This window comes from Epinephelus fuscoguttatus, linkage group LG14 (assembly GCF_011397635.1).
Source record: "Epinephelus fuscoguttatus linkage group LG14, E.fuscoguttatus.final_Chr_v1".
Lineage (NCBI taxonomy): Eukaryota > Metazoa > Chordata > Actinopteri > Perciformes > Serranidae > Epinephelus > Epinephelus fuscoguttatus.
In genome coordinates, this window is record NC_064765.1 from 34,080,771 (window position 1) to 34,101,942 (window position 21,172).

Consider the following 21,172-nt stretch of genomic DNA (forward strand, 5'->3'; position numbering starts at 1 on the left):
GGGAGGTAATGCTCAGAGAGCTAATGTTTTTGGCTATAGACTGTATATAAAGATGGACATCAAGACAGATTCCCAAAAGTGAAGCCAAAACATCTCAATCGCCCCCTGGTGGCTGGCTGCAGTACAGGTCACAATCCCCACCCCCTCAGATGGGACATGGACTGAACAAAAAACTCTCAAGTACACGTCAACTACATTTTTCCCAAAGATGGCATCAGTCATTTTAGATAGTTCTTATCACGCTTCTGTGGGTTTGTATGTTTGCTTTTCTGATTCGTTTGGTTATAAGTAACAGTTTGATGTTAACAAAGGGGGACAGAGGTGGTCAGAGATGCGCAAATTGTGAAGGTGAGACAAGCAATTTATCTTGCTATGTAGCAGAGGGTTTTTTTGGTGGTATTTTTTTATCGATTTTTGTAGCTTCTTTTTTGATGCATGCTGCTTGCGGTCTGGCACCTGGTTGCTATCTTTTCATAAAGTCCCGAGCTCACCTGCGTTGTGCCCAGGAACATCCCAAACAAAAAAAAAAAAAAAAAAGAAGAAGAAAATAAGAATCCAGGTAGAGGGCAGAGTATCTGCAGATAAATACACCACCACACACTTCTAGTGGGTCACAAGTGATGATTGAGCACCATTACCTTTGTATAAGTCAATACATTGTTTTTGAGGAAAATCTTGCATAGTGCACCCATAACCAAAAATATGATGGAGGTGTAAAAGGTGCAGAGGGACAGGAATTCAGAATATGTCCAGTTTATGAGTTACAATCCACCCTTCATCATAGCTGGAGTGTTTTATTTGTTCAAAAGTGATTTCATGCCTTTGTCCTCTAGTGGCGCCAGCCCGGTGGACTAGTGAATGTCAACTAACAAAGTTCTTCGACATCTCATCTCATGATAATGCCCCGGTCACAGGGACCTCTGGACTCCTTGCTGTAGTTTGGGCTATATCACTCACTATATGTGTCTGTACAGCGTGTCCGTATTATATCTGGGATTGTTACATGGAGTTCCAGAACCTACCAAATGGCTGAAAATGGCTGAGATAATGAACAGGAAAACAAGTTCCTTTTCAAGCCAGTCAACCAAGGACAAGAGAAACACTGATTCTCTGAGTTACTCTAGTGTGGGCAAGTTTACTTAACCTTCACAAAGGGCTCCCTGCTTTATCTGAATATAAAATGACAGGTTTCTCAGTGCACACAGCACTGAGATAAGTCTTTACTGTTACAGCGAAAATCTTTGACTCTTCCACCATAAACTGCCCACAAAAAATGGCTTGTTATTTCAATTTAATTTGCCTTTTTGTGTTCCTCTGCATTATTCTCCCAAGGATTACAACTGATGAAGCCACACATTTAAACTGTAAGTAAATCTTTTTAAATAACTGCTTTCGCTGAAATCTATTTTCATCTACAATGTTTGATCATTTATGAAAATACCTGAAATATAGGGATTGGAAAAATAATTGTAATAAAGAATGATGATAGAAACATATGATTTAAAACTAATCAGTTTAAACCATATTTGGTTATGACTCACCTGCATCTGTGTGGAAGACGATATACCCATGGAAATGTCAGCAGCACAGTTAACAATGTTACGTCTCACTGAACCTTTTCTCTGTATATCTTGTAAACAGAAAGAAACAAAGACAAAAAACAGCCTTCACAGTGAAGACAGTATGTTCTCATTGTTTTTTATTCAAATGTCTGTTTTGCTTTAAAGCAAGTCAGAAGATTTACTACCAAATCTGACACAATGACATTCAAGTACAAATGCTGCATTTAAGGCTTGGAAGGCTCCTGCTTCTGGGTTTGTGTATTGACTGATGATGCCTCAAATACAGGGGCGTAAATATAAACAGTGCAGGCAGTGCGGTTGCACTGGGGCCCATGGGGTGGAGAGGCCCGACTGCCACCTGGAAATACACCCGTGTTCAAAGAAGAACTCATATTAAAACAAAAATGGTGCTATTTTCCGTACATGCCCTAAATAAGGCAAACCCATCTCCATCATGGTTTTCTGGTTTTGTAAAACAGAGTCAATCTATAACAAATTATAAACTTATTCTACATAAATTATTTAAAAAAAAAAAACTATAATTTTCAATGAAAAAAACTATCAAGTTAAACTAATAATTTCCTATTTTCTTTTGTAGATTTGTCTTATACAGATATGTAATGATGGTTGCTGTAAAATATATGTTAATGTGTCCAATATAAAGTATCTGCAAGTGTATGGGGTGCCGTTTGTAAAGTGGCTCATGCTGAAAATAACATCAACATTTTGCCACATTTAGCTTCAAACAATGTTTAAAAAAATGGTGTGAATTTTTTAACGTCACCTTTTACCACATTTTCAGCAATATTTGTTAACTTAGAAATATATTAACTAGTTAAATCTAAATATTAACTGCGGCACCTAAATGTTAAATCTAAATATTAAATCTAAATCTAAATCTAAATCTAAATGTTAAATGTTAAATCTAAATATTAAATCAAAATCTAAGTGTTAAATCTAAATGCTAAATCTAAATCTAAATATTAAATCTAAATCTAAATGTTAAATCTAAATCTAAATCTAAATGTTAAATCTAAATGCTAAATCTAAATCTAAATGTTAAATCTAAATATTAAATGTGAATCTAAATGTTAAATCTAAATGCTAAATCTAAATGTTAAATGTTAAATCTAAATGTTCTGGGTGAAACTAAATATTTAGCTAATATGCAAATTCACACTGCTGGTCACCGGAAGTACCAAAATAAAAGCTCGAGATGGTCAGACTGTGCTTATAGAATCAAATAACGAATTAAAACCAACGTATCGGGGGAAATGAACACTTGAACGTACATTAGCGTGATAATAACTACCTAAAATAACAAGAAACATGTTTGGAGAAATTTTATTTGACGTGTACTTTGAGTTGTTAGCGTCCCATCGGAGGGAATTGCCTTGTTGTTAACAAATACTTCCGGGTAGAAAACCAGCAGACTTTAGCTACATATAGATGAATATCTCACATTTTTCACGTCACTATATCACCGTTTAGACTAATCTGATGTTTATAAAGTCTATAAACACAATGATTCAACAAACACATTTTGTAAATAATAATATGGTTATCGTAGATAACGTTGCAATGTGTGGTATTTATTCAGTTTTGGGAAATCACGATGTCTAGAAAGCATCAGTGGCCGCAGCAGCAGCAAAGCTAACATCAGGACGTCATCTGTTAAAAGCCTCCCGTTGTCGGATATGACATGAAACTACTACACATCGCAACACAAAACTGCTTTGCTAGCTCAATCATGTTGTAACTAAGACATCCGCTGGAAAAAAAAAAAAATTCCACACAGAAATAGTAATGTTTGTTCAATCATTGTGTTTACAGACTTTACAAACACCAGATTAGTCTAAACTGTGATATAGTGATGTGAAAAATGTGAGATATATATATATCTATATCTATCTATATATATATATATATATATATATATATATATATATATGTAGCTAAACTAAACGATTCCCTCCGAAGGGACACTAACAACTCAAAGTACACGTCAAGGTAGTTATTATCATGCTGCGGCAACAGCCTTGTACAAGGGGCGCCTGCTCTACCACTAAGCCACCGACGCCCCACGCTAATGTATGTTTAAGTGTTCATTTCCCCCGATACGTTGGTTTTAATTCGTTATTTGATTCTATAAACACAGTCTGACCATCTCAAGCATCTCAAGTTTCACCCAGAACATTTAGATTTAACATTTAACATTTAGATTCAGATTTAGATTTAGCATTTAGCTTTAACATTTAGATTTAGATTTAGCATTTAGATTTAGATTCACATTTAATATTTAGATTTAGATTTAGCATTTAGATTTAGATTTAGATTTAATATTTAGATTTAACATTTAACATTTAGGTGCCACATTTAATATTTAGTTTTAACTATTTAATATATTTCTAAGTTAACAAATATTGCTGTAAATGTGGTAAAAGGTGATGTTAAAAAATTCACAACACTTTTTTAAACAGTGTTTGAAGCTAAATGTGGCAAAATGTTGATGTTATTTTCAGCGTAAGCCACTTTACAAACGGCACCCATACAAGTGGATGTAACGTAAAAGCAGCAGTAAGACACACTGTCGCTAAAATATATATACACCTAAAACTCTGTGTGTGTGTGTGTGTGTGTGTGTGTGTGTGTGTGTGTGTGTGTTTGATAACTTGTAACTAGGGCGTAATAGGGCCCCTCATAATAGCGGGTACTGGGGCCCGTTGTCACTACCTACACCACTGCTCAAATACATGGAAATGCTAATTATTTTTTCACTAATTTAAAATGCTGCATAATGTAGCACTTGTAAGGTACGCAGAAACAAATGTTGGGACTAACGTACTCAGATCCTGTACTTAAAACTTGCCTTCCGCCTTCAGCTCTCCGCTACCTGTCCTAAGTCAATCCCACCAGACGAGCACGATAGGAGTGGGGTTAAAAACTGATACAACATAGTATCCGATATTTTGCATGGTGATATTGTATAGATACATGGACACGAAGTATCAATCTTTTATTATATACAACAGGCGATGCTTCTAACATAGGTGCTGCCATTCAATTAGCAGGATATCTGCTTTTGAAGTGTTTGGCTCACATGCTTGATCTGGCCTCACCAAGGTCATTAAATCTGCTAACAGTTCAGATTGTCACGTGTATGCAGCATTTCTCACAGGCTTTCTGACAGTGTTGGTCTGCTTTGCATTACATTTTGCTCCAATAAAATTGGTTACAGTCAAATTAACAGATTTTCATGAGATCATATGAGGCAAAACTGGTGTTGACAAAGTTTTCCTTTTGGGAAATAATTTGCAGCAATACTCAGCATATTGCAATATCGCAACAATATCGTATCGTGACCTAAGTATCATGATAATATTGTATTGTGGGTCGTCTGGCGATTCCCACCCCTAGAACATGAGTATATGTACGCATTTCAAACAGTACCCCATTTTTTTTGCATACTTTGATTTATTTAATCTTGTTTCATTGTAGAGTTGCCCATAGTACATTCGCTCAGCTCCTCCTCACCCCACTGTTCCTTTCTTTTTTTATCAGACTACAAATGAGAAAAGAATTAGCTAGCCAGCAGCTCATGGTCCCTCCACCTTGCTTCCCGCTGCTGTGGACTGCTTCGCTACAGTGTTACTTTTACCAGTTATTTCAGATTTAGTCTTAGTCTTGAGATGAAAATGCTTTTTAGTTTTAGTCACATTTTAGTCATTTTTCTTCTTGATAGTTTTAGTCTAGTTTTTTGAAATTTTAAAACATTTTAGTCGCCAAAAATTCACAACATTTTAGTGAACTTTTAGTTGTCATGTTTTCTGTATGTTTTCTATCATTGAACTAATCTACTTAGGCTAATTCATGTTTTAGAAATTAGAATCATGGTGGCAGGGTGTGTAAAAATTTCATTTTGACATTATTTTTCCACAGCTACAAATAATTTCTGCACACTAACAAGGTATCACAAGATGAATTGGAGGAGTCATGACGACCAGCAGGGAAAAACAAGGTTCTGGCACACGAATTTGAGTTAATTTTTCTTTTACCTATGTGAGCCTCAAAATGATTTCTCAAATGAAACTATAATAGAAACAGCTAATAGGCTATGTTCAGACTGCAGGCAAATTGGATTTGTTTCTCAAATCAGATCTTGAAGACAGACTGTCTGTTATTTGTTATATGTTATTTGCAAGTAATCAGATAGGAATTGTGTGTCCAGACATCACCAACCTATCTGCACTGGTTGCTGTGGTTATGATGTAGGCGTTTTTAACTACGTAGCAACAATGGTGATGTGGCTATCCAGCACAGAAGCATGAGACATGGAGGTCCATCATTTTGCCCTCCAGACAATTCATTTTGGGTTCTGTCCACAGACAGTTGTTCCTCATGTCCTCTTTACAACTCTGCCAGTGGCAGCATGGATCTGTTGAGGGCTCTGGATTTGACTTCATCTTTGTGTGTTGTGTTCAAAGACCCTTTTAAATCTGATTTGAGCAGCAAATGCTTGGAGTGAGACACATCTATAAAAATGCTATTGGAATCACATTTCAAACCACCTCCAATTGTTGTTTGGATTAGATTTGCCAAAATGGCATTTCATGCTGTTGGGATCACTAGACTCCACAGATATGTATTCATCTGTGAAAAGTGACATTTCCTGCAACCTCAGCCCACTCAAAGTGGCTGCACAGGTCATTTTTTTCTTCAGACAAAAGACAGCATTGAAGGACTCAGATTTCCACAGTTCAGTGTTAATAATGTTATTATTAATGTGAAAACCCTGCCCTACCCTGGATTTTGTCTCAGGGAGCAACAAGCTCAAAATCTTACACAGCATTAAAGGCCTTCTCATACAAGCTTTTTGGTGTGCAGATCTATTTGTTTATACTTATATACTTATTTATTGATATTTCGTCAATCCAGCACCCACTCCATTGGACCCTGTGTGTCATTTTTTAGAGTTCTTACACTGTTTTCTAAGATATCATGAGGCCTACACGAGACAGGTGTGAAAGAGTCTGGAGACGCCATAGTAAACATCATGCTGCCTGTAACATCATCCAGCATGACCGGTTTAGTGGTGGGTCAGTGATGGTCTGGGAGGCATATATGGGTAGCACAGACCTCCATGTCATAGCCAACAGCACCCTGACTGCTGTTACTGTAGGCACCTGGATGCAATTCTCAGAGCAACTGTCAGACCTTACGCTGGTGCAGTGGGCCCTGGGTTGCTTCCTGGATGACAAAGGCATTGATGCTATTGACTGGCCCTCTTGTTCCCCTGCCCTAAATCCAATTGAGCACAATGGGCACCCATTAGTGTAACCAATGCCGCCAAGTACCCCCACAGACTGTCCAGGAGCTCACTGATGCCCTGATCCATGTCTGGAAGGAGATCCCCCAGGACACCATCCACCAACTCATCAGGAGCATGTGCAGACTTTGTCAGGACTGCATACAGGCACACTAGGCCATACACGTTGGATCAGCTTGTAATTTCAATTTTTCACTTTGATTTTTGGTTTCATTTTGAATCCAGCCCTCAGCGGGTTGATGATTTTGGTTTCAATCGACCGTTGTTACATCATTTTGTTCTACAGATTATACGCTGTACATCAGTAAAGATTTTCAACATGAATAATTCATTCACCAAGCTCTGATGTGTGATTTGAGTGTTCTCTAATTCCTTTTTTTTTGTATTCTATAATCTTATCCAATGCACTTACATGTAAAAACATGATCTGATGATGACAACAGCACAATATGTCTCTCACAGTTAAGTGTAGGAGCAGACAGTAGCATCAGATCTATCAAATTCTCAATGAAAGTACAAATACCTCAAAATTGTATTCTACATACTGAACTTGTGTAATCATATTTACAGATAATATTCTTGTTGATTTTCATGCTGTTATGCAATCTATCTTCCAGCCACATCAATCAGAGAACTGCTGATCTCCTCATATCAAGAGAGTCTTCAAATTGTACAGGAAGCCTCAATCCACTCTGGACAACAGTAACAACTATTAAATACTTTTTCAAATTATTTTAACTGAAACAATACATGTCTAAGCAGACACAACCCAAAGCTTTCCTTTTATCTGTCAATTTCTGTGCCCAGACGAAGCTCACCCTCATCTTCCATGCATGTGTTTACATTCTTTCGGCAAACCGAGCCTGAGACCCTGGAGACTTCCCGAGCTGCAGAGGTTTTTCAAACAACTCTGCAAGTCCTAAAGAACAGAGTTAGGCAGAGATGTAAAAGGGATGTCACAGTACCAGGTAGAATGACTTTCTTTCATTAAATCCAGAGAATTTCACCTTGAAAGAAATCTTAAGAGGCAGTTGGATTCCATAGAGTTTTTCCATTTTGTTAGTCATCAATAGACTAGATATTTAAAGCAATGGAACATCAAAGTCCTCATAAAGGAAGAATAAAAATACAAAGACCAGCATTTTCAATTAGTGTGTGTCCTAAGCTCTAAAAGGTTGGCAAGATCAAAGTCCATTACATTTTCTTGTGCTAACTTTCCCATGTCACAATGCTAGAGTTGCTTTCCTGGGAGGATGTGGAGCTGATTGCAGAGCTGTCTCAATGTCCGCCTGTAACGCATCCAGCCATCTGTCTGAATAGTCATCTCAACAAGTACCGCTCCATATCTGGCATCTGCAATAACAGGTAACTAACTGACTTCTTACATTTTGATAAGGCAAAGAACCAGGACTAAAATGATGTAAAGTAAGTGAAGTAAAATACTTGCAATATAAAAACCAACAATGCAAGGAGATTCTTTATGGAACAAGTCAAAGTAAAACAATAAAAAAAAGTAGAGAAGGTAAAAGCCATTTCTCACCATTTTGGTAATCCCAACCCCCACTATACCTTCATGCGTATTAAAAATGGAAAAACCCTAGTTCTACTTTTCAAAGTTCTGGTGTGTAGGATTTAGCTGAGGCTGGAGATTGCAACCAACTGAAACGTCTCCTGTGTGCCAATTGTGGAGGAAAACTACAGTGACTCACACAAAAACACTTAAAGACACCATCTAGAGCCAGTGTTTAGTTTGTCCGGTCAAGGCTCCTGTAGAAACAACATGGCGGACTCCATGGAAGAGGACCTGCTTTGTATTTACATATAAACAGCTCATTCTAAGTTATTGTAACACAACATTTCTTATGAAAACATAGTAATGAATACTACACTCCATTTCTGCCAATATATCACTCTAAATCCTACACACTGCCTCTTTAAATGTATAAAGTTAGGCAGCACATTGTCTACCAAATTAAACATTATTTCTATGAAGACTTCTTTATTATTGAAATGTAGGCATTTTTTACATCAACATAACATCAAGATAAAAGTAAAGCCCTTATTTTTAAATTTAATTTTGATTGTGTCATACATAATGTTGTATAAGAATGGCAAAGAAAAGTTCAGATTTAATGACTGATTTCATTTTAAAATTGGTGGTCATTACCCTCTATAGACCCCTTCTGCTTTTACTTTACCCTGTCTCCTGGAAATTATGTTTATACACTACTGATTTGCAGCAGCAAATACATTTTGAAAGAAACACAATGCCATCGGGATTATGTTCTTAATTGCATAATGAGGAAACTTTAATTAGTGTATTTGGCATGTCTTAAAATGTCTATACTGAAATTAATAAAATGTTCACTGACAATGGACCTCATTTGTTTTCCTGTTATATCTACTCTTAGTAAATACAGGTCAAGGCTGGGGAAAGATAATTGTCACAAGTTTTTGTTGATGACCTTTTAGAGGGGAAAACAAATAATGTTGGATTCAGCGCTGACATATAGTACTGTTTTGTAATGCAGTATTTTTGGACATGCTTCGTGATTCTTTTTGTCAGGCAAAATCCTCTTTGGGGAGCAGCCAACACTCCCTTGGTCAGGTGGCTTCCAGCTGAATATGAAGACGGAGGGAGCGAACCCAAGGGTTGGAACCGAGGATGGCTCCATAATGGATTCCAACTTCCCTCGGTAATCTACAAAATGCTGGTCCGAGGGACACAAAAGTCTTGCTGGAGAAATTAGAAATGAAGCAAGCTCACACTGCAAATCCAAGTTAATGTAGCTTTCCATTTATTTTTCTAACCTGTTTTACAGCAGATAAAGTCCACAGCAATTTAGGAACAGCAAAAATGTGTGTGAGATGACACAGATTACAGCTGCATTTGAATATTGTGGCCTGTGCTCTAAAGGACACCATTTCCATAGCTTGAAAGTTGTTGGTTTCCAGTCATGTGGAAAACATTTCTTTCAAATAGCAGATGAAACTGATGTTTGTATTTGATTTCAGTGTTTAATTTATGCACTCATTAGACAGAGTGAGTCCTTTAGTGGAAAAAAACCTCATCAAATATGCATCATTTGTATCCACCATGCGGTGTACCTTCATATATAAGAGCGATAATTAACTAAAGTGTTTTAGTTAATTAATAATCTTTGATCCCAACTATTCCATTTCTTATTAAAAAGCAAGTTTAAAAAAATCTTGGATACTTGATGTATTGCATAACTCATTTTTAATCAGCTCCCAAAGTCCTTTTTGTTGGAGAAATTAGGATATGAAAGAAAAGAGGCTTGCCAGAACATATCACAGCCCCTTTGTTGAACTTCAGCCATTTATCTATTTATAACATAACTTAGTGAATTAAAGAATGAACTAGTTCACACAAACAAGAAAGCTATTATCCATCATAACCCCTGACTGGGACACAATGGGCCTTCCCCAGAAAATATATTAACTTCTGTTAATGACGAGATAAGAAAAACACTGACTGATAGATGGCAAGTCACTGCAGAGATGACTGGGAGAAAATGCAATTGCACACTGTAAAATGTAGTACTCACTGTTGTCCAAAATAACAAATCTGTCTATGTTAACAGCCATGGGAAGTCAGCAAGAAAATAATGAGAAGCTCTTCTAAACAGACAGATGATGTCTATTCTGACCTGCTGGTAGAGTGGGGCCAGTACATTGACCATGACATAACCTTTACTCCTCAAAGCAAAAGCAGTGCTTCTATTTGGAGTGGCCCGGACTGTTTGAACACATGTCAGAATGTGCATCCATGCTTTCCAATTGAGGTAAACTAAAAGCACAACAGTCTTTGGACATTTTGCCAATCTATACTGTATTTTGTTTGCTGTCTTGTTACAATTCTGTATTTTAATGAGATAGTTCCACATTTTGGGAATATGCTTAGAGTTACAGTAGATGAGAAGATCAATGCTACTCTCATATTTGTCTGTTCAATATGAAGCCTGTAGCTAGCTGGTTAACTTAGGTTAGCATAAAGGCTGACTTCCTGAAGTCCCTCATTTCCCACACAAAAGCTGAGACTTCTGGAATTCAGATAGAACTGTCAACGCGTTAAAGTCTGTTACTAACATTGCATCCACTCTAGCCGATTTCCTTGGGGAGGGGGATTCAATTCACTAGAGACAAAGTCATTCACCTAAATCCAGAGCATTTTCAGTCCACACTCAGTACGTTTACATGCACAGTTTAATTCCACTTTTAATCGGAATGAAAGGCCATTCCGATTAAAAGTGGTCATGTAAACGGTCATTCCGATTGAAAAATGGTCATTCCGATTGAAAATTAAATCCGATTAAAGGGGGTGGTTTATTCCGTTTGTCATTCCGAATGAAAGAATTTTGTGTCAATGTATACACTCATTCCTCTTTAAGTTCATTCCGGTCTTTCTGCGCATGCTCGTTTCCTTGCCCTTCTGGCACAATGACGTATATAGCGCGCATAGTAACGGGTTGCATAGCAACGGGCTGAGATAGAGCAGTCGGACTCGTTGCACTCACCGGTTTCCATTCACCACAGCACGGTCTTCTACCTCCCTTCTCCTCCTCAACAGATGAAGCATTAGCAGAACAAGGTTGTTGTCGTACTGCTGCTTCAAGAATATAAGCAAAACACGCCCGAAAAAGGCACTAAGAACGGTATCGTCAAGCATCTTGTTATCCGGAGCGAGGACTACAGTGTTTTCTTCCGGTAAACATAAACACGTAACATCCGCCCCGCCCCCTATCCAGTCAGAAACCTTCCCTGCCCCAAACCTTGCGCAGACCTGAATAAAGGCGACTGAACTGATCTCCCGTGTAAACCCTCATTCGGAATGAATAATGTATAATGAATAATTTTCCATGTAAACTATCTGGAAACACTTTAATTCTGAATGATTTCATTCAGTTTTATTTCATTCCGAATGAGAAGCCATCATGTAACCGTAGCCACTGATGTGTAGCCATGCCAACATACTGGTTGCCAGGGTTTTAAAGGTGTAAAAACAAACTACAATGTCAGGTGATACTAAGAAGACATGTCGACTTAGAACAGCCATGATAGCAGCATCTATCTTGCCTGTAGCGTTTGCCATTGTTGTTACTACTCATCAATGGTTCCGCTGCACTGCTTGACAGCTGCTTGATAACAGCTTGACAAGAGCATTGGTCAAGCCCATGGTACTGGTTGGCTAATCTGGTTCCCTGCAGTGCTCATTTGATCTTTTTTTTTTTTACCTTAACTGAAAAACTGCTGTTTAATGTGACAATGTCAGACAAATCAACTCAATTCAAAAGTAAGGACCAGGGCAGGGAATTCACAGCTCTCAAGAAATGGTCAGACACACAGCGCTAATAATAATAGCAGTAGTAGTATGCATCAGGCAGTAGTGCAAAGATGACCCAAAATCCAGGCACAACACTGATCTGTGCAAATCTGCAAGACAGGAAAGCACAAAAGCTGCGGGGGAGAAAGAAGTTAGTGACATGCAGTAATGGGGTATGTTTGCAATTGGAGAGAGACAGAAGGAGAGAGATGTTCAGTGTATCATGGGAAGTCCCCTGGCAGACTAGGCCTGTATCAGCCTAACTATGGGCTGGTCCAAGACAAGCCTGAGCCAGCCCTAACTATAAGCTTTATCAAAAAGTCTTAAGTCTACTCTTAAATGTGGAGATGGTGTCCACCTCCCAGAACCAGACTGGAATATGGTTCCGCGGAAGAGGAGCCTGAAGGCTTAAGGTTCTGGCTCCCATTCTACTTTTGGACACTCTTGGTATGACAAGTAATCCTGCATTCTCGGAACCCAGTGTTCTGATAGGACAAAAGACAACAAGGAGCTAGGAGATATGATGGAACCTGACCATTTAGAGCTTTGTAAGTGTGCAGAAGGATGTTAAATTAAATTCTGGATTTTACAACAAGCCAGTGCAGAGAAGCTAAAACAGGTGAAATATGATCTTTTCTTAGTTCCCGTTAGTATACGTGCCGCTGCATTCTGGATCAGGTGGAGAGTTGTAAGAGATGTGTTGCAGCAACCTGATTATAAGGAATTACAATAATCCAGTCTACAAAACCCAAAACCAGTGAAGTTGGCACGTTGTGTAAACCGTAAATAAAAACAGAATACAATGATTTGCAAATCCTTTTCAACCTATATTCAATTGAATACACTGCAAAGACAAGTTACTTAATGTTCGAACAGGTAAACCTTGTAATTTTTTGCAAATATTAGCTCATTTGGAATTTGATGCCTGCAACATGTTTCAAAAAAGCTGGCACAAGTGGCAAAAAAGACTGAGAAAGTTGAGGAATGCTCATCAAACACTTATTTGGAACATCCCACAGGTGAACGGGCTAATTGGGAACAGGTGGGTGCCATGATTGGGTATAAAAGCAGCTTCCCTGAAATGCTCAGTCATTCACAAACAAGGATGGGGCGAGGATCACCACTTAGTGAACAAATGCGTGAGCTGATTGTCGAACAGTTTAAGAACAACATTCCTCAACGAGCTATTGCAAGAAATTTAGGGATTTCATCATCTACGGTCCGTAATATCGTCAAAAGGTTCAGAGAATCTGGAGAAATCACTGCACGTAGCGACAAGGCCGAAAACCAACACTGAATGCCCGTGACCTTCGATCCCTCAGGCGGTACTGCATCAAAAACCGACATCAGTGTGTAAAGGACATCACCACATGGGCTCAGGAACACTTCAGAAAACTACTGTCAGTAACTACAGTTCGTCGCTACATCTGCAAGTGCAAGTTAAAACTCTACAATGCAAAGCGAAAGCCATTTATCAACAGCACCCAGAAACGCCGCCGGCTTCGCTGGGCCCGAGCTCATCTAAGATGGACTGATGCAAAGTGGAAAAGTGTTCTGTGGTCTGACGAGTCCACATTTCAGATTGTTTTTGGAAACTGTGGGCGTCGTGTCCTCGGACCAAAGAGGAAAAGAACCATCCGGACTGTTATAGGCGCAAAGTTCAAAAGCCAGCATCTGTGATGGTATGGGGTGTATTAGTGCCCAAGGCATGGGCAACTTACACATATGTGAAGGCACCATTAATGCTGAAAGGTACATACAGGTTTTGGAGCAACATATGTTGCCATCCAAGCAATGTCTTTTTCATGGACGCCCCTGCTTATTTCAGCAAGACAATGCCAAGCCACATTCTGCACGTGTTACAACAGCATGGCTCCATAGTAAAAGAGTACGGGTACTAGACTGGCCTGCCTGCAGTCCAGACCTGTCTCCCATTGAAAATGTGTGGCGCATTATGAAGCGTAAAATACGACAACGGAGACCCCGGACTGTTGAACAACTTAAGCTGTACATCAAGCAAGAATGGGAAAGACTTCCAAAATTGGTCTCCTCAGTTCCCAAATGTTTACTGAGTGTCGTTAAAAGGAAAGGCGATGTAACACAGTGGTAAAAAGGCCCCTGTGCCAACTTTTTTGCAATGTGTTGCTGCCTTTAAATTCTAAGTTAATGATTATTTGCAAAAAAAAAAATAAAGTTTCTCAGTTTGAACATTAAACATCTTGTCTTTGCAGTGTATTCAATTGAATATAAGTTGAAAAGGATTTGCAAATCATTGTATTCTGTTTTTATCTACGATTTACATAACGTGCCAACTTCACTGGTTTTGGGTTTTGTAGAAGAAGCAAATGCATGGACTCATTTTTTGGCGTCTGTTTGAGACAGGGTATACCTAATTTTTGCAATATGTTGTAGATGAAGGAAGACAGTCTTTGAAGTTTGTTTTATATGGGAGTTAAAAGACGTATCTTCATCAAAGATTTTTCCAGGATTCCTGATGTTGGTGCTAGAGGCCAGGGCAATGGCTTCAAGAGAAACTATACCTTTAGATAGTGAATTTTTGAGTTGTTTGGGGCCAAGTACAATAACTTCATTATTTCTATGAGTTTTGTCATCCAGATTTGTATGTCCTTCTGGCTTCATTAACATATATAATTGGGTATCATCTGCATAACAATGAAAGTTTATTAAGTGATTTCTGATAATGTTGCCAAAATGAAGCATATGTAAGGTGAATGGAATTGGTCCAAGCACAGAACCTTGTGGAACTCTGTGACTAACTTTAGCAAGCATGGAAGATTCATCTTTAACATTACAAACTGAGGATAAATAGGATGCTAAACTAAGGTAACTGGCTGCCAGCTACAGGGTCATATTGAAACGGCAAACATATGAATGGAGTCAATCTTCTCATCTAGTTTGTCAAGAAAGCTGATAAGCGTAATCACCAAAACTACCCTTTTATCATTCTCCTATCACCAATACATTTGATAAATAGATCAAGTAGTTATAGTTACTATTTAAGCAGCATGTAATAATAATTTTGTGTCCTTTACAGACAGGAGATACTATCACTGGAGTACAAAGCTGTATGCCGTTTTTTCGCTCCAGACCAGCCTGCTTCATTAATTTTGGGTCTGATATTCAACAAGCTCTGCAGCGACAACAGATGAATGTCATCACATCATTTATAGATGCTTCGGTTGTGTATGGTCACACTCCAAGGCTGGAGAGCTCCCTCCGTGACCTCTCTGGCCTCAATGGGAAACTTGCTATCAACGACCAATTCAGGGATCCCAAAGGAAGACCTTACCTTCCATTCATAGCCACTCAGCCTCACTCAGTGCCATCAGCCTGCCAACAGGGTCCACATGGGGAGAGAGTGGAGTGTTTCAGTGCTGGAGACAGTCGGGTTAATGAGGGTCTGCCCCTGATCTGTTTGCATGTACTGTGGCTTAGGGAACACAATCGGATTGCAGAGGCACTGAAACACATTAATGGTCATTGGAGCCCAGAGACTATTTACCAAGAAACACGCAAGATTATTGGAGCTCTGCATCAGGTATGTGACTAGTAACTAATATTGTTTATGTGTGCCAAAATGAAAAGCTGACTGAACTGAAACTGCACCATTGTGACATGTTAACATAACTATAGGCAGCAACCATCTATTTTCATTACCTATAAATGTGCTGTAAATGTACAAAAATTTCAAAATGAAATGCAACACTTAATTTAAAAAGTAATCTATTGCTCAGCCTTCAGTTTTTATAAAATGGCCTCTGTACACTATATTGATTCTTTAGGTTTGATTGAAGCTCTTCTAATCATTTCAAACAGTGAACTTGTAAACTTCATGAGATTGTCACAGAAGTGGCTTTTTTCACTTTCTTCCCATGTAGTCCCATTGTTGGCAGTGGTAAATCAGTAATGTATAATTCTCTACATTGCGGCAGCAAGCTGTGGCAGCCTACAGTAGTTTCCTGCTGCCATCACAGACAACACTGACCTCTGACATCAGTGGTCAGTGATCGGTGGAAGAAGGTCCCTTTGGGGAACATTGCAGTTGTCGCTACATTTTTTTTCCCGACAATCTGTAGTCACTGAGCTGCAGTGAGGTTAATCATGGCCTGGTTTTATTCAGCTACACAAACCTATTATTTACTTCTATAGTAGTGAGTCCACATGCAACTTGAGACTGTTTTTGAAAGAGGCAGAAAGATCAAATTGATAGTAGCCATGGGAATGCTTGTGATTCAGTGTGAGTAAGAAAGCAGAGAACAATGAGATTTTAAATAAAACTTTTACTTTAGTTGCTATAAGATCCTTTAAGAACAATAACAGCAGAATTTTGAGAGACTCAAAGAGATGTGGAGTCTGTGATGCAGATTATAGACATGGTGTACCTTAAAATCTGCACTGACACACCATTGCTTTGCTGTCCCTGCACAGTAGATACTGTTGGTGGAGGCAGGAGACAGAGCTGTTTAATGAAGACAAAGGCCAATGTGATACATAGCTATAAAGTTTCTATTGAGAAACACAAATGATGCCTGAGGGGAAGTAAACTAATCTGCCATTTATGTGTTTGGTGATTTTATAATCTGTAGATGTCAGGAGTGCAAACATGTTGCAATTACATGTTATTAAAGAAGGGCTAACTGATATTAAAGATGTCGCAGTGCAGAGAAAATTAAACCTTGACTGGAGCTTTCGCAAGAATTCTTGCATTTTCTGCTTTGATTGTAATCTGTAAAGCAATTAAGGAGCCGAGCTACACCAATCAAATCGGTGTATCTGATATAGGCGGGCCAGAGGCGAGCTAAACAGATGACGACAGCGGTGCGACGGCAAAGTCCAGAATCAGTCAGTAAACATTGCAAGATGGCTACGGATGAACACCAGTTGTTTGAAACGTCTTTGGCCGCTATAATGAACGAGTTAGACTTGGCTTTTTCTCTAAAAGAGGAACAGAGGATGGCGCTCAAGTCTTTCCATTGCAAGAAGGACGTTTTTGCTATTTTGCCGACCGGATACGGCAAGAGTCTAATCTACCAGTTAGCTCCACTGGTAGCGCTCTGGATACGTCACCCAGTGTATTGTTCTGATTGGTCGTAGTGTTATCCAATTGCGTGCAGTGATATTTTCAAATGCATGCTTGGTGCCGCCCTTCGAGTTGGGCCATTTTCATTACTCATAGCCAGACCATAAATCTTTCTAGATTTGGGTCTGGATTTCCAGGCTAATTAAGAACAGTAAAGCTTTACTAAATCAATGTGCTGATGTGTTGAATTAAAAAAAATGGCTTTTCACTTAGTTTTGAGTTGGGGTCAAGTACTTGAAGGAGCTCTATAAGATATTCAGAGCATATCTATAATTTGTAATTGTCTTCACATTCCTCTCAACATGGAGGTGGTGGAGCCAGCTGCTAGTAGCTAATACTGCAAACAGTGCTAACAATATGCTCAGGAAAAAAGATGGAAATTTAACCATCTCCTATTCCATGAAAGCTAGGCCTCTGCTGAGGAAGATCATATAATATTATTAAAAGCTCCAGAGCAGCCTATAAATAGACCTCTGTGGTGATATTGTTTCTCAGTTACTGTTTACGAGGTAAAGAATGACCTTTAAATCTCATGTACCTAAAACATATTGTCTGCAAAGCTGAATTTTTAAGTTTTCAGTGTCATAAACAGACAGACAAAGATTCTGACTACAGTGAGTGAGGAATGTCTGCTAATTTTAGTAACATGTTTGTATAAGGATGACAACTCACATGTAAGCTTAGCAAGGTATGAAAAAAGACAATAGTGTCATAATGCATTGTGCTGTAAATAGGAAACACCCTGACAGCTGCAGGGTCTGATGACTGTAAGAAGCAACCAGCCATAGAATCCACTGCTTTTTTTTTTTTTTTTTTAACAAATCGCCATATAGTGGTGATCGTGTAGTTTCCCAATCTGGTAATCCATCGGTAAAAAAAACCCCCCAAAAAACCCTTCTTTTTCTTCTTCCTTTACCTCTGGAGGCACAGCCCGGAGTTTTTCGACTAACGGAGGTGCAGGGGCCTCGGCGATCCCTCATGCCCTTCACTTCCGGCGGTGCCCCCAGCGAATGGTCGTGTTGTTTACAAATACTTCGGGTAGAAAACCAGCAGAGTTTAGCTATATATCACATTTTTCACGTCACTATATCTCCGTTTAGACTAATCTGATGTTTGTTAGGTCTATAAACACAATGATTGAACAAACGTTACTATTTCTGTGTGCATGTTTTGTAATTAATAACATGGTTATCGTAGATTAGCTGGGCTAACCGTTAGCTGTTAACGTTAGCCATTAGCCGTTAGCGGTGTCTGTCACAATAACCATAGACTGTATAAAAATAAGGTAATAACTCAATAAACTGTCAGTGAATAAAATATTTTTTCCAGCGGATATCTTAGTTACAACATGATTGAGCTAGCAAAGCAGTTTTGTGTTGCTATGTGTGGTATTTATTCAGTTATGAGAAATCACGATGTCTAGAAAGCATCAGTGGCTGCAGCTGACAGGGACAGTTAGCAAAGCTAACATCAGGACGTCATCTGTTAAAAGCCTCCCGTTGCCGGATACGACATGAAACTACTCCAGTTAGCTCAATCATGTTGTAACTCAGACATCCGCAGGAAAAAATATTTTTTTTCACGTTGATGAGACAGCGTTTTGGGTGGAGCGGTCGCAATGGACACGGAGCTTGCTGTTTCTGTAGGTACACATTTCCTGCAGACACCTGCACGTCTCGGCCACACCCCCTCCATTGTGATTGGCTAAAGCACAGCATTGTTCAAACTCAAAGCCCCCCCCCAAGTCGTCTTTCACACAGGGCTGCCGACAGATTCTACTATGTAAATTTTAGAATCTGTCTTGAGAGATTAGTAGTTTCCAAACTTTGAGGAATAGTTGGCTTCCAAATAGTCCTCTATGAGCCTATTGTTGTTTAAAGCCACTCTAATTACAAGGTATTACTTGACTAATTGTATGTGACAGTGGTTGCTCATAGCGACACAGAAGTACCACACAACTCTGCCTCTTCCTGTCAGCTCTACTGAGTATTTTCACATTATTTTGTTCATTGCTTTGGTATTCTGGCCTGAAACTTAAAGGGTATTTTTTGTATTTTCCAACCTGGTCCCTATTTTCAACGACTTTTGAAATTCATTCAGTAGTGAACGAGATCGCTGCAGCCAGCAGCGGGCAAAACAGGCTGCTCTGTAATCCCTGCGGGCCAATGACTAGTGTCAGTTTCCATTCACCTAAAAGTGCTTGTTTTTGTCACTGACAGGCTGTTATTGTTATGTTATAAGTATCTGACAACTTATGGAAAGTATGCCTCTACAGATAGATCTTTTTTGTTAAAGAGTAAGATTCTTTTTATTTAACCAGAAACATACCTGAAATTGCCTTTGCATTGTAGCACACATATAGCCAGCATATTTTACATCTTACTGGGTGAATTAAGGGATTATTTTTTAACAAACCAGAGTTGGTGATTGTTGGAACAGTGGAGAGATCAATCAAGATGGTTTTTGTGTGTTTTATTTTGCTTCTGTTGGCATTAAATCAAGTGTGTTTTGCAAAGAAATATTGACTATGGATTTGAATAGAGTCTAGTGGATCTGAAGATGGCGATTTCAGGGCTGTTTCTTTTAAGATAAAAATGATCTTACTCTTTAACAAAAAGGTGTATGTCTGTTGGGATCATTCCACAATGTTGACACTTATATTAATAATCTGAGCCTGTCAGCAGCAAAAAGAAGCACTGTCAGTGGGCGTAAATTGATGGTATGAACATGAACCGAGTGGTTACATTGCAGCCTGCTGCTGCAGTGGTCCTGCTCGATACTTGACCAATTTAAAAAACTGTTGTTCTGATATGTGACTTAGCCACAAACAAGTGGGAAAATTGGGTCTAGACTGAAAAATACTGAAGCCACCCTTTACCTGTTTTACTTCATTCTCATAGCATCATTTTTGGCCTCAGCAGGCAGCTGTTTTTGGAGTAAAAGCCAAAAAAAACACTGTAGGTTACCTGTCCAGCACCAAACAACAGGCAAACACAGTTAGTGACTAACTGGCAAACACATTGAGAACATACATAGTGTGAACATAATGCAGTGACAGTGCTCTTGTAAAATAGTGTTGGGGGGAACACACACAGTGACAGGACTAACTGTTAGTATTGTAACCTAATGGATTTAAAGACAGAGTGGAGGCGTTTTGCTGTCAGTGTGAGTTTTTGGGGACTGTTTAACAGTTCAGTTTTGGGTGTTAGCGCTGCTGGTGTGTTAGCTTGTGCTAACGGGGCAAACTCTCCAGGAGGAGAGTGGCTCTAGAGACAGGGACAAAAGAAAGTTTGCTGATTCGGCGGGGAGTCAGTATGGTCAGATCAGATCTCTGGGGGAAAGATTGTTTTCAGGCATTGTTTGACTGGAGAGGTTTTGGAAGGTGTGGCAAATCAGCTCCAACTGGCTATGTCAGAAAACAGATCGACAGAGTCCTGAGGTGTTTTCACAAATTGTTTTATTTGTTGAAGACCTTACATACCATAAAACTTCAATTACAGCGGGCTATTATTTGCTTATATCACTGAAATCAACAGCCCTATAATTGGGACAGGCCCTTAATTCCTTTCACACCAAGCTGTTGCTCAGTAAAGAAAGGGAAATAAAATCAAACTGTTTTTTTTTTAAACCAGTATGAATATTACTTGTTAAAAAAATAGGCTTCAGATAATATATCAATTATGAATCATTCATTTGATCTAGCTCCAACAGACAGCGCAGAAAAGGAATACGATTAACTTACTGGATAATGGAGGAATGGACACATAGCCAACAACCTGGTTTCATACATCCAAAGAACTTCTATTTAAAAAAAAAAAAAAGCTTGGCAACTAGACCAG

At 38.8% G+C, this 21,172-nt stretch overlaps 1 protein-coding gene across 1 annotated transcript in view; it reads left to right on the forward strand.

Moving 5' to 3' along the window:
• Positions 1-1,273: 1,273 nt before the first annotated feature.
• The window catches only part of tpo (thyroid peroxidase), a 37,739-nt gene continuing 17,840 nt past the window's right edge, over positions 1,274-21,172 (forward strand). The window contains exons 1-6 of the mRNA XM_049597067.1: positions 1,274-1,364; positions 7,506-7,590; positions 7,696-7,856; positions 8,124-8,253; positions 9,455-9,584; positions 15,288-15,791. Of these exons, the coding sequence (XP_049453024.1) occupies positions 1,274-1,364; positions 7,506-7,590; positions 7,696-7,856; positions 8,124-8,253; positions 9,455-9,584; positions 15,288-15,791 (1,101 nt within the window). The remainder of the gene's footprint in view (positions 1,365-7,505; positions 7,591-7,695; positions 7,857-8,123; positions 8,254-9,454; positions 9,585-15,287; positions 15,792-21,172) is intronic.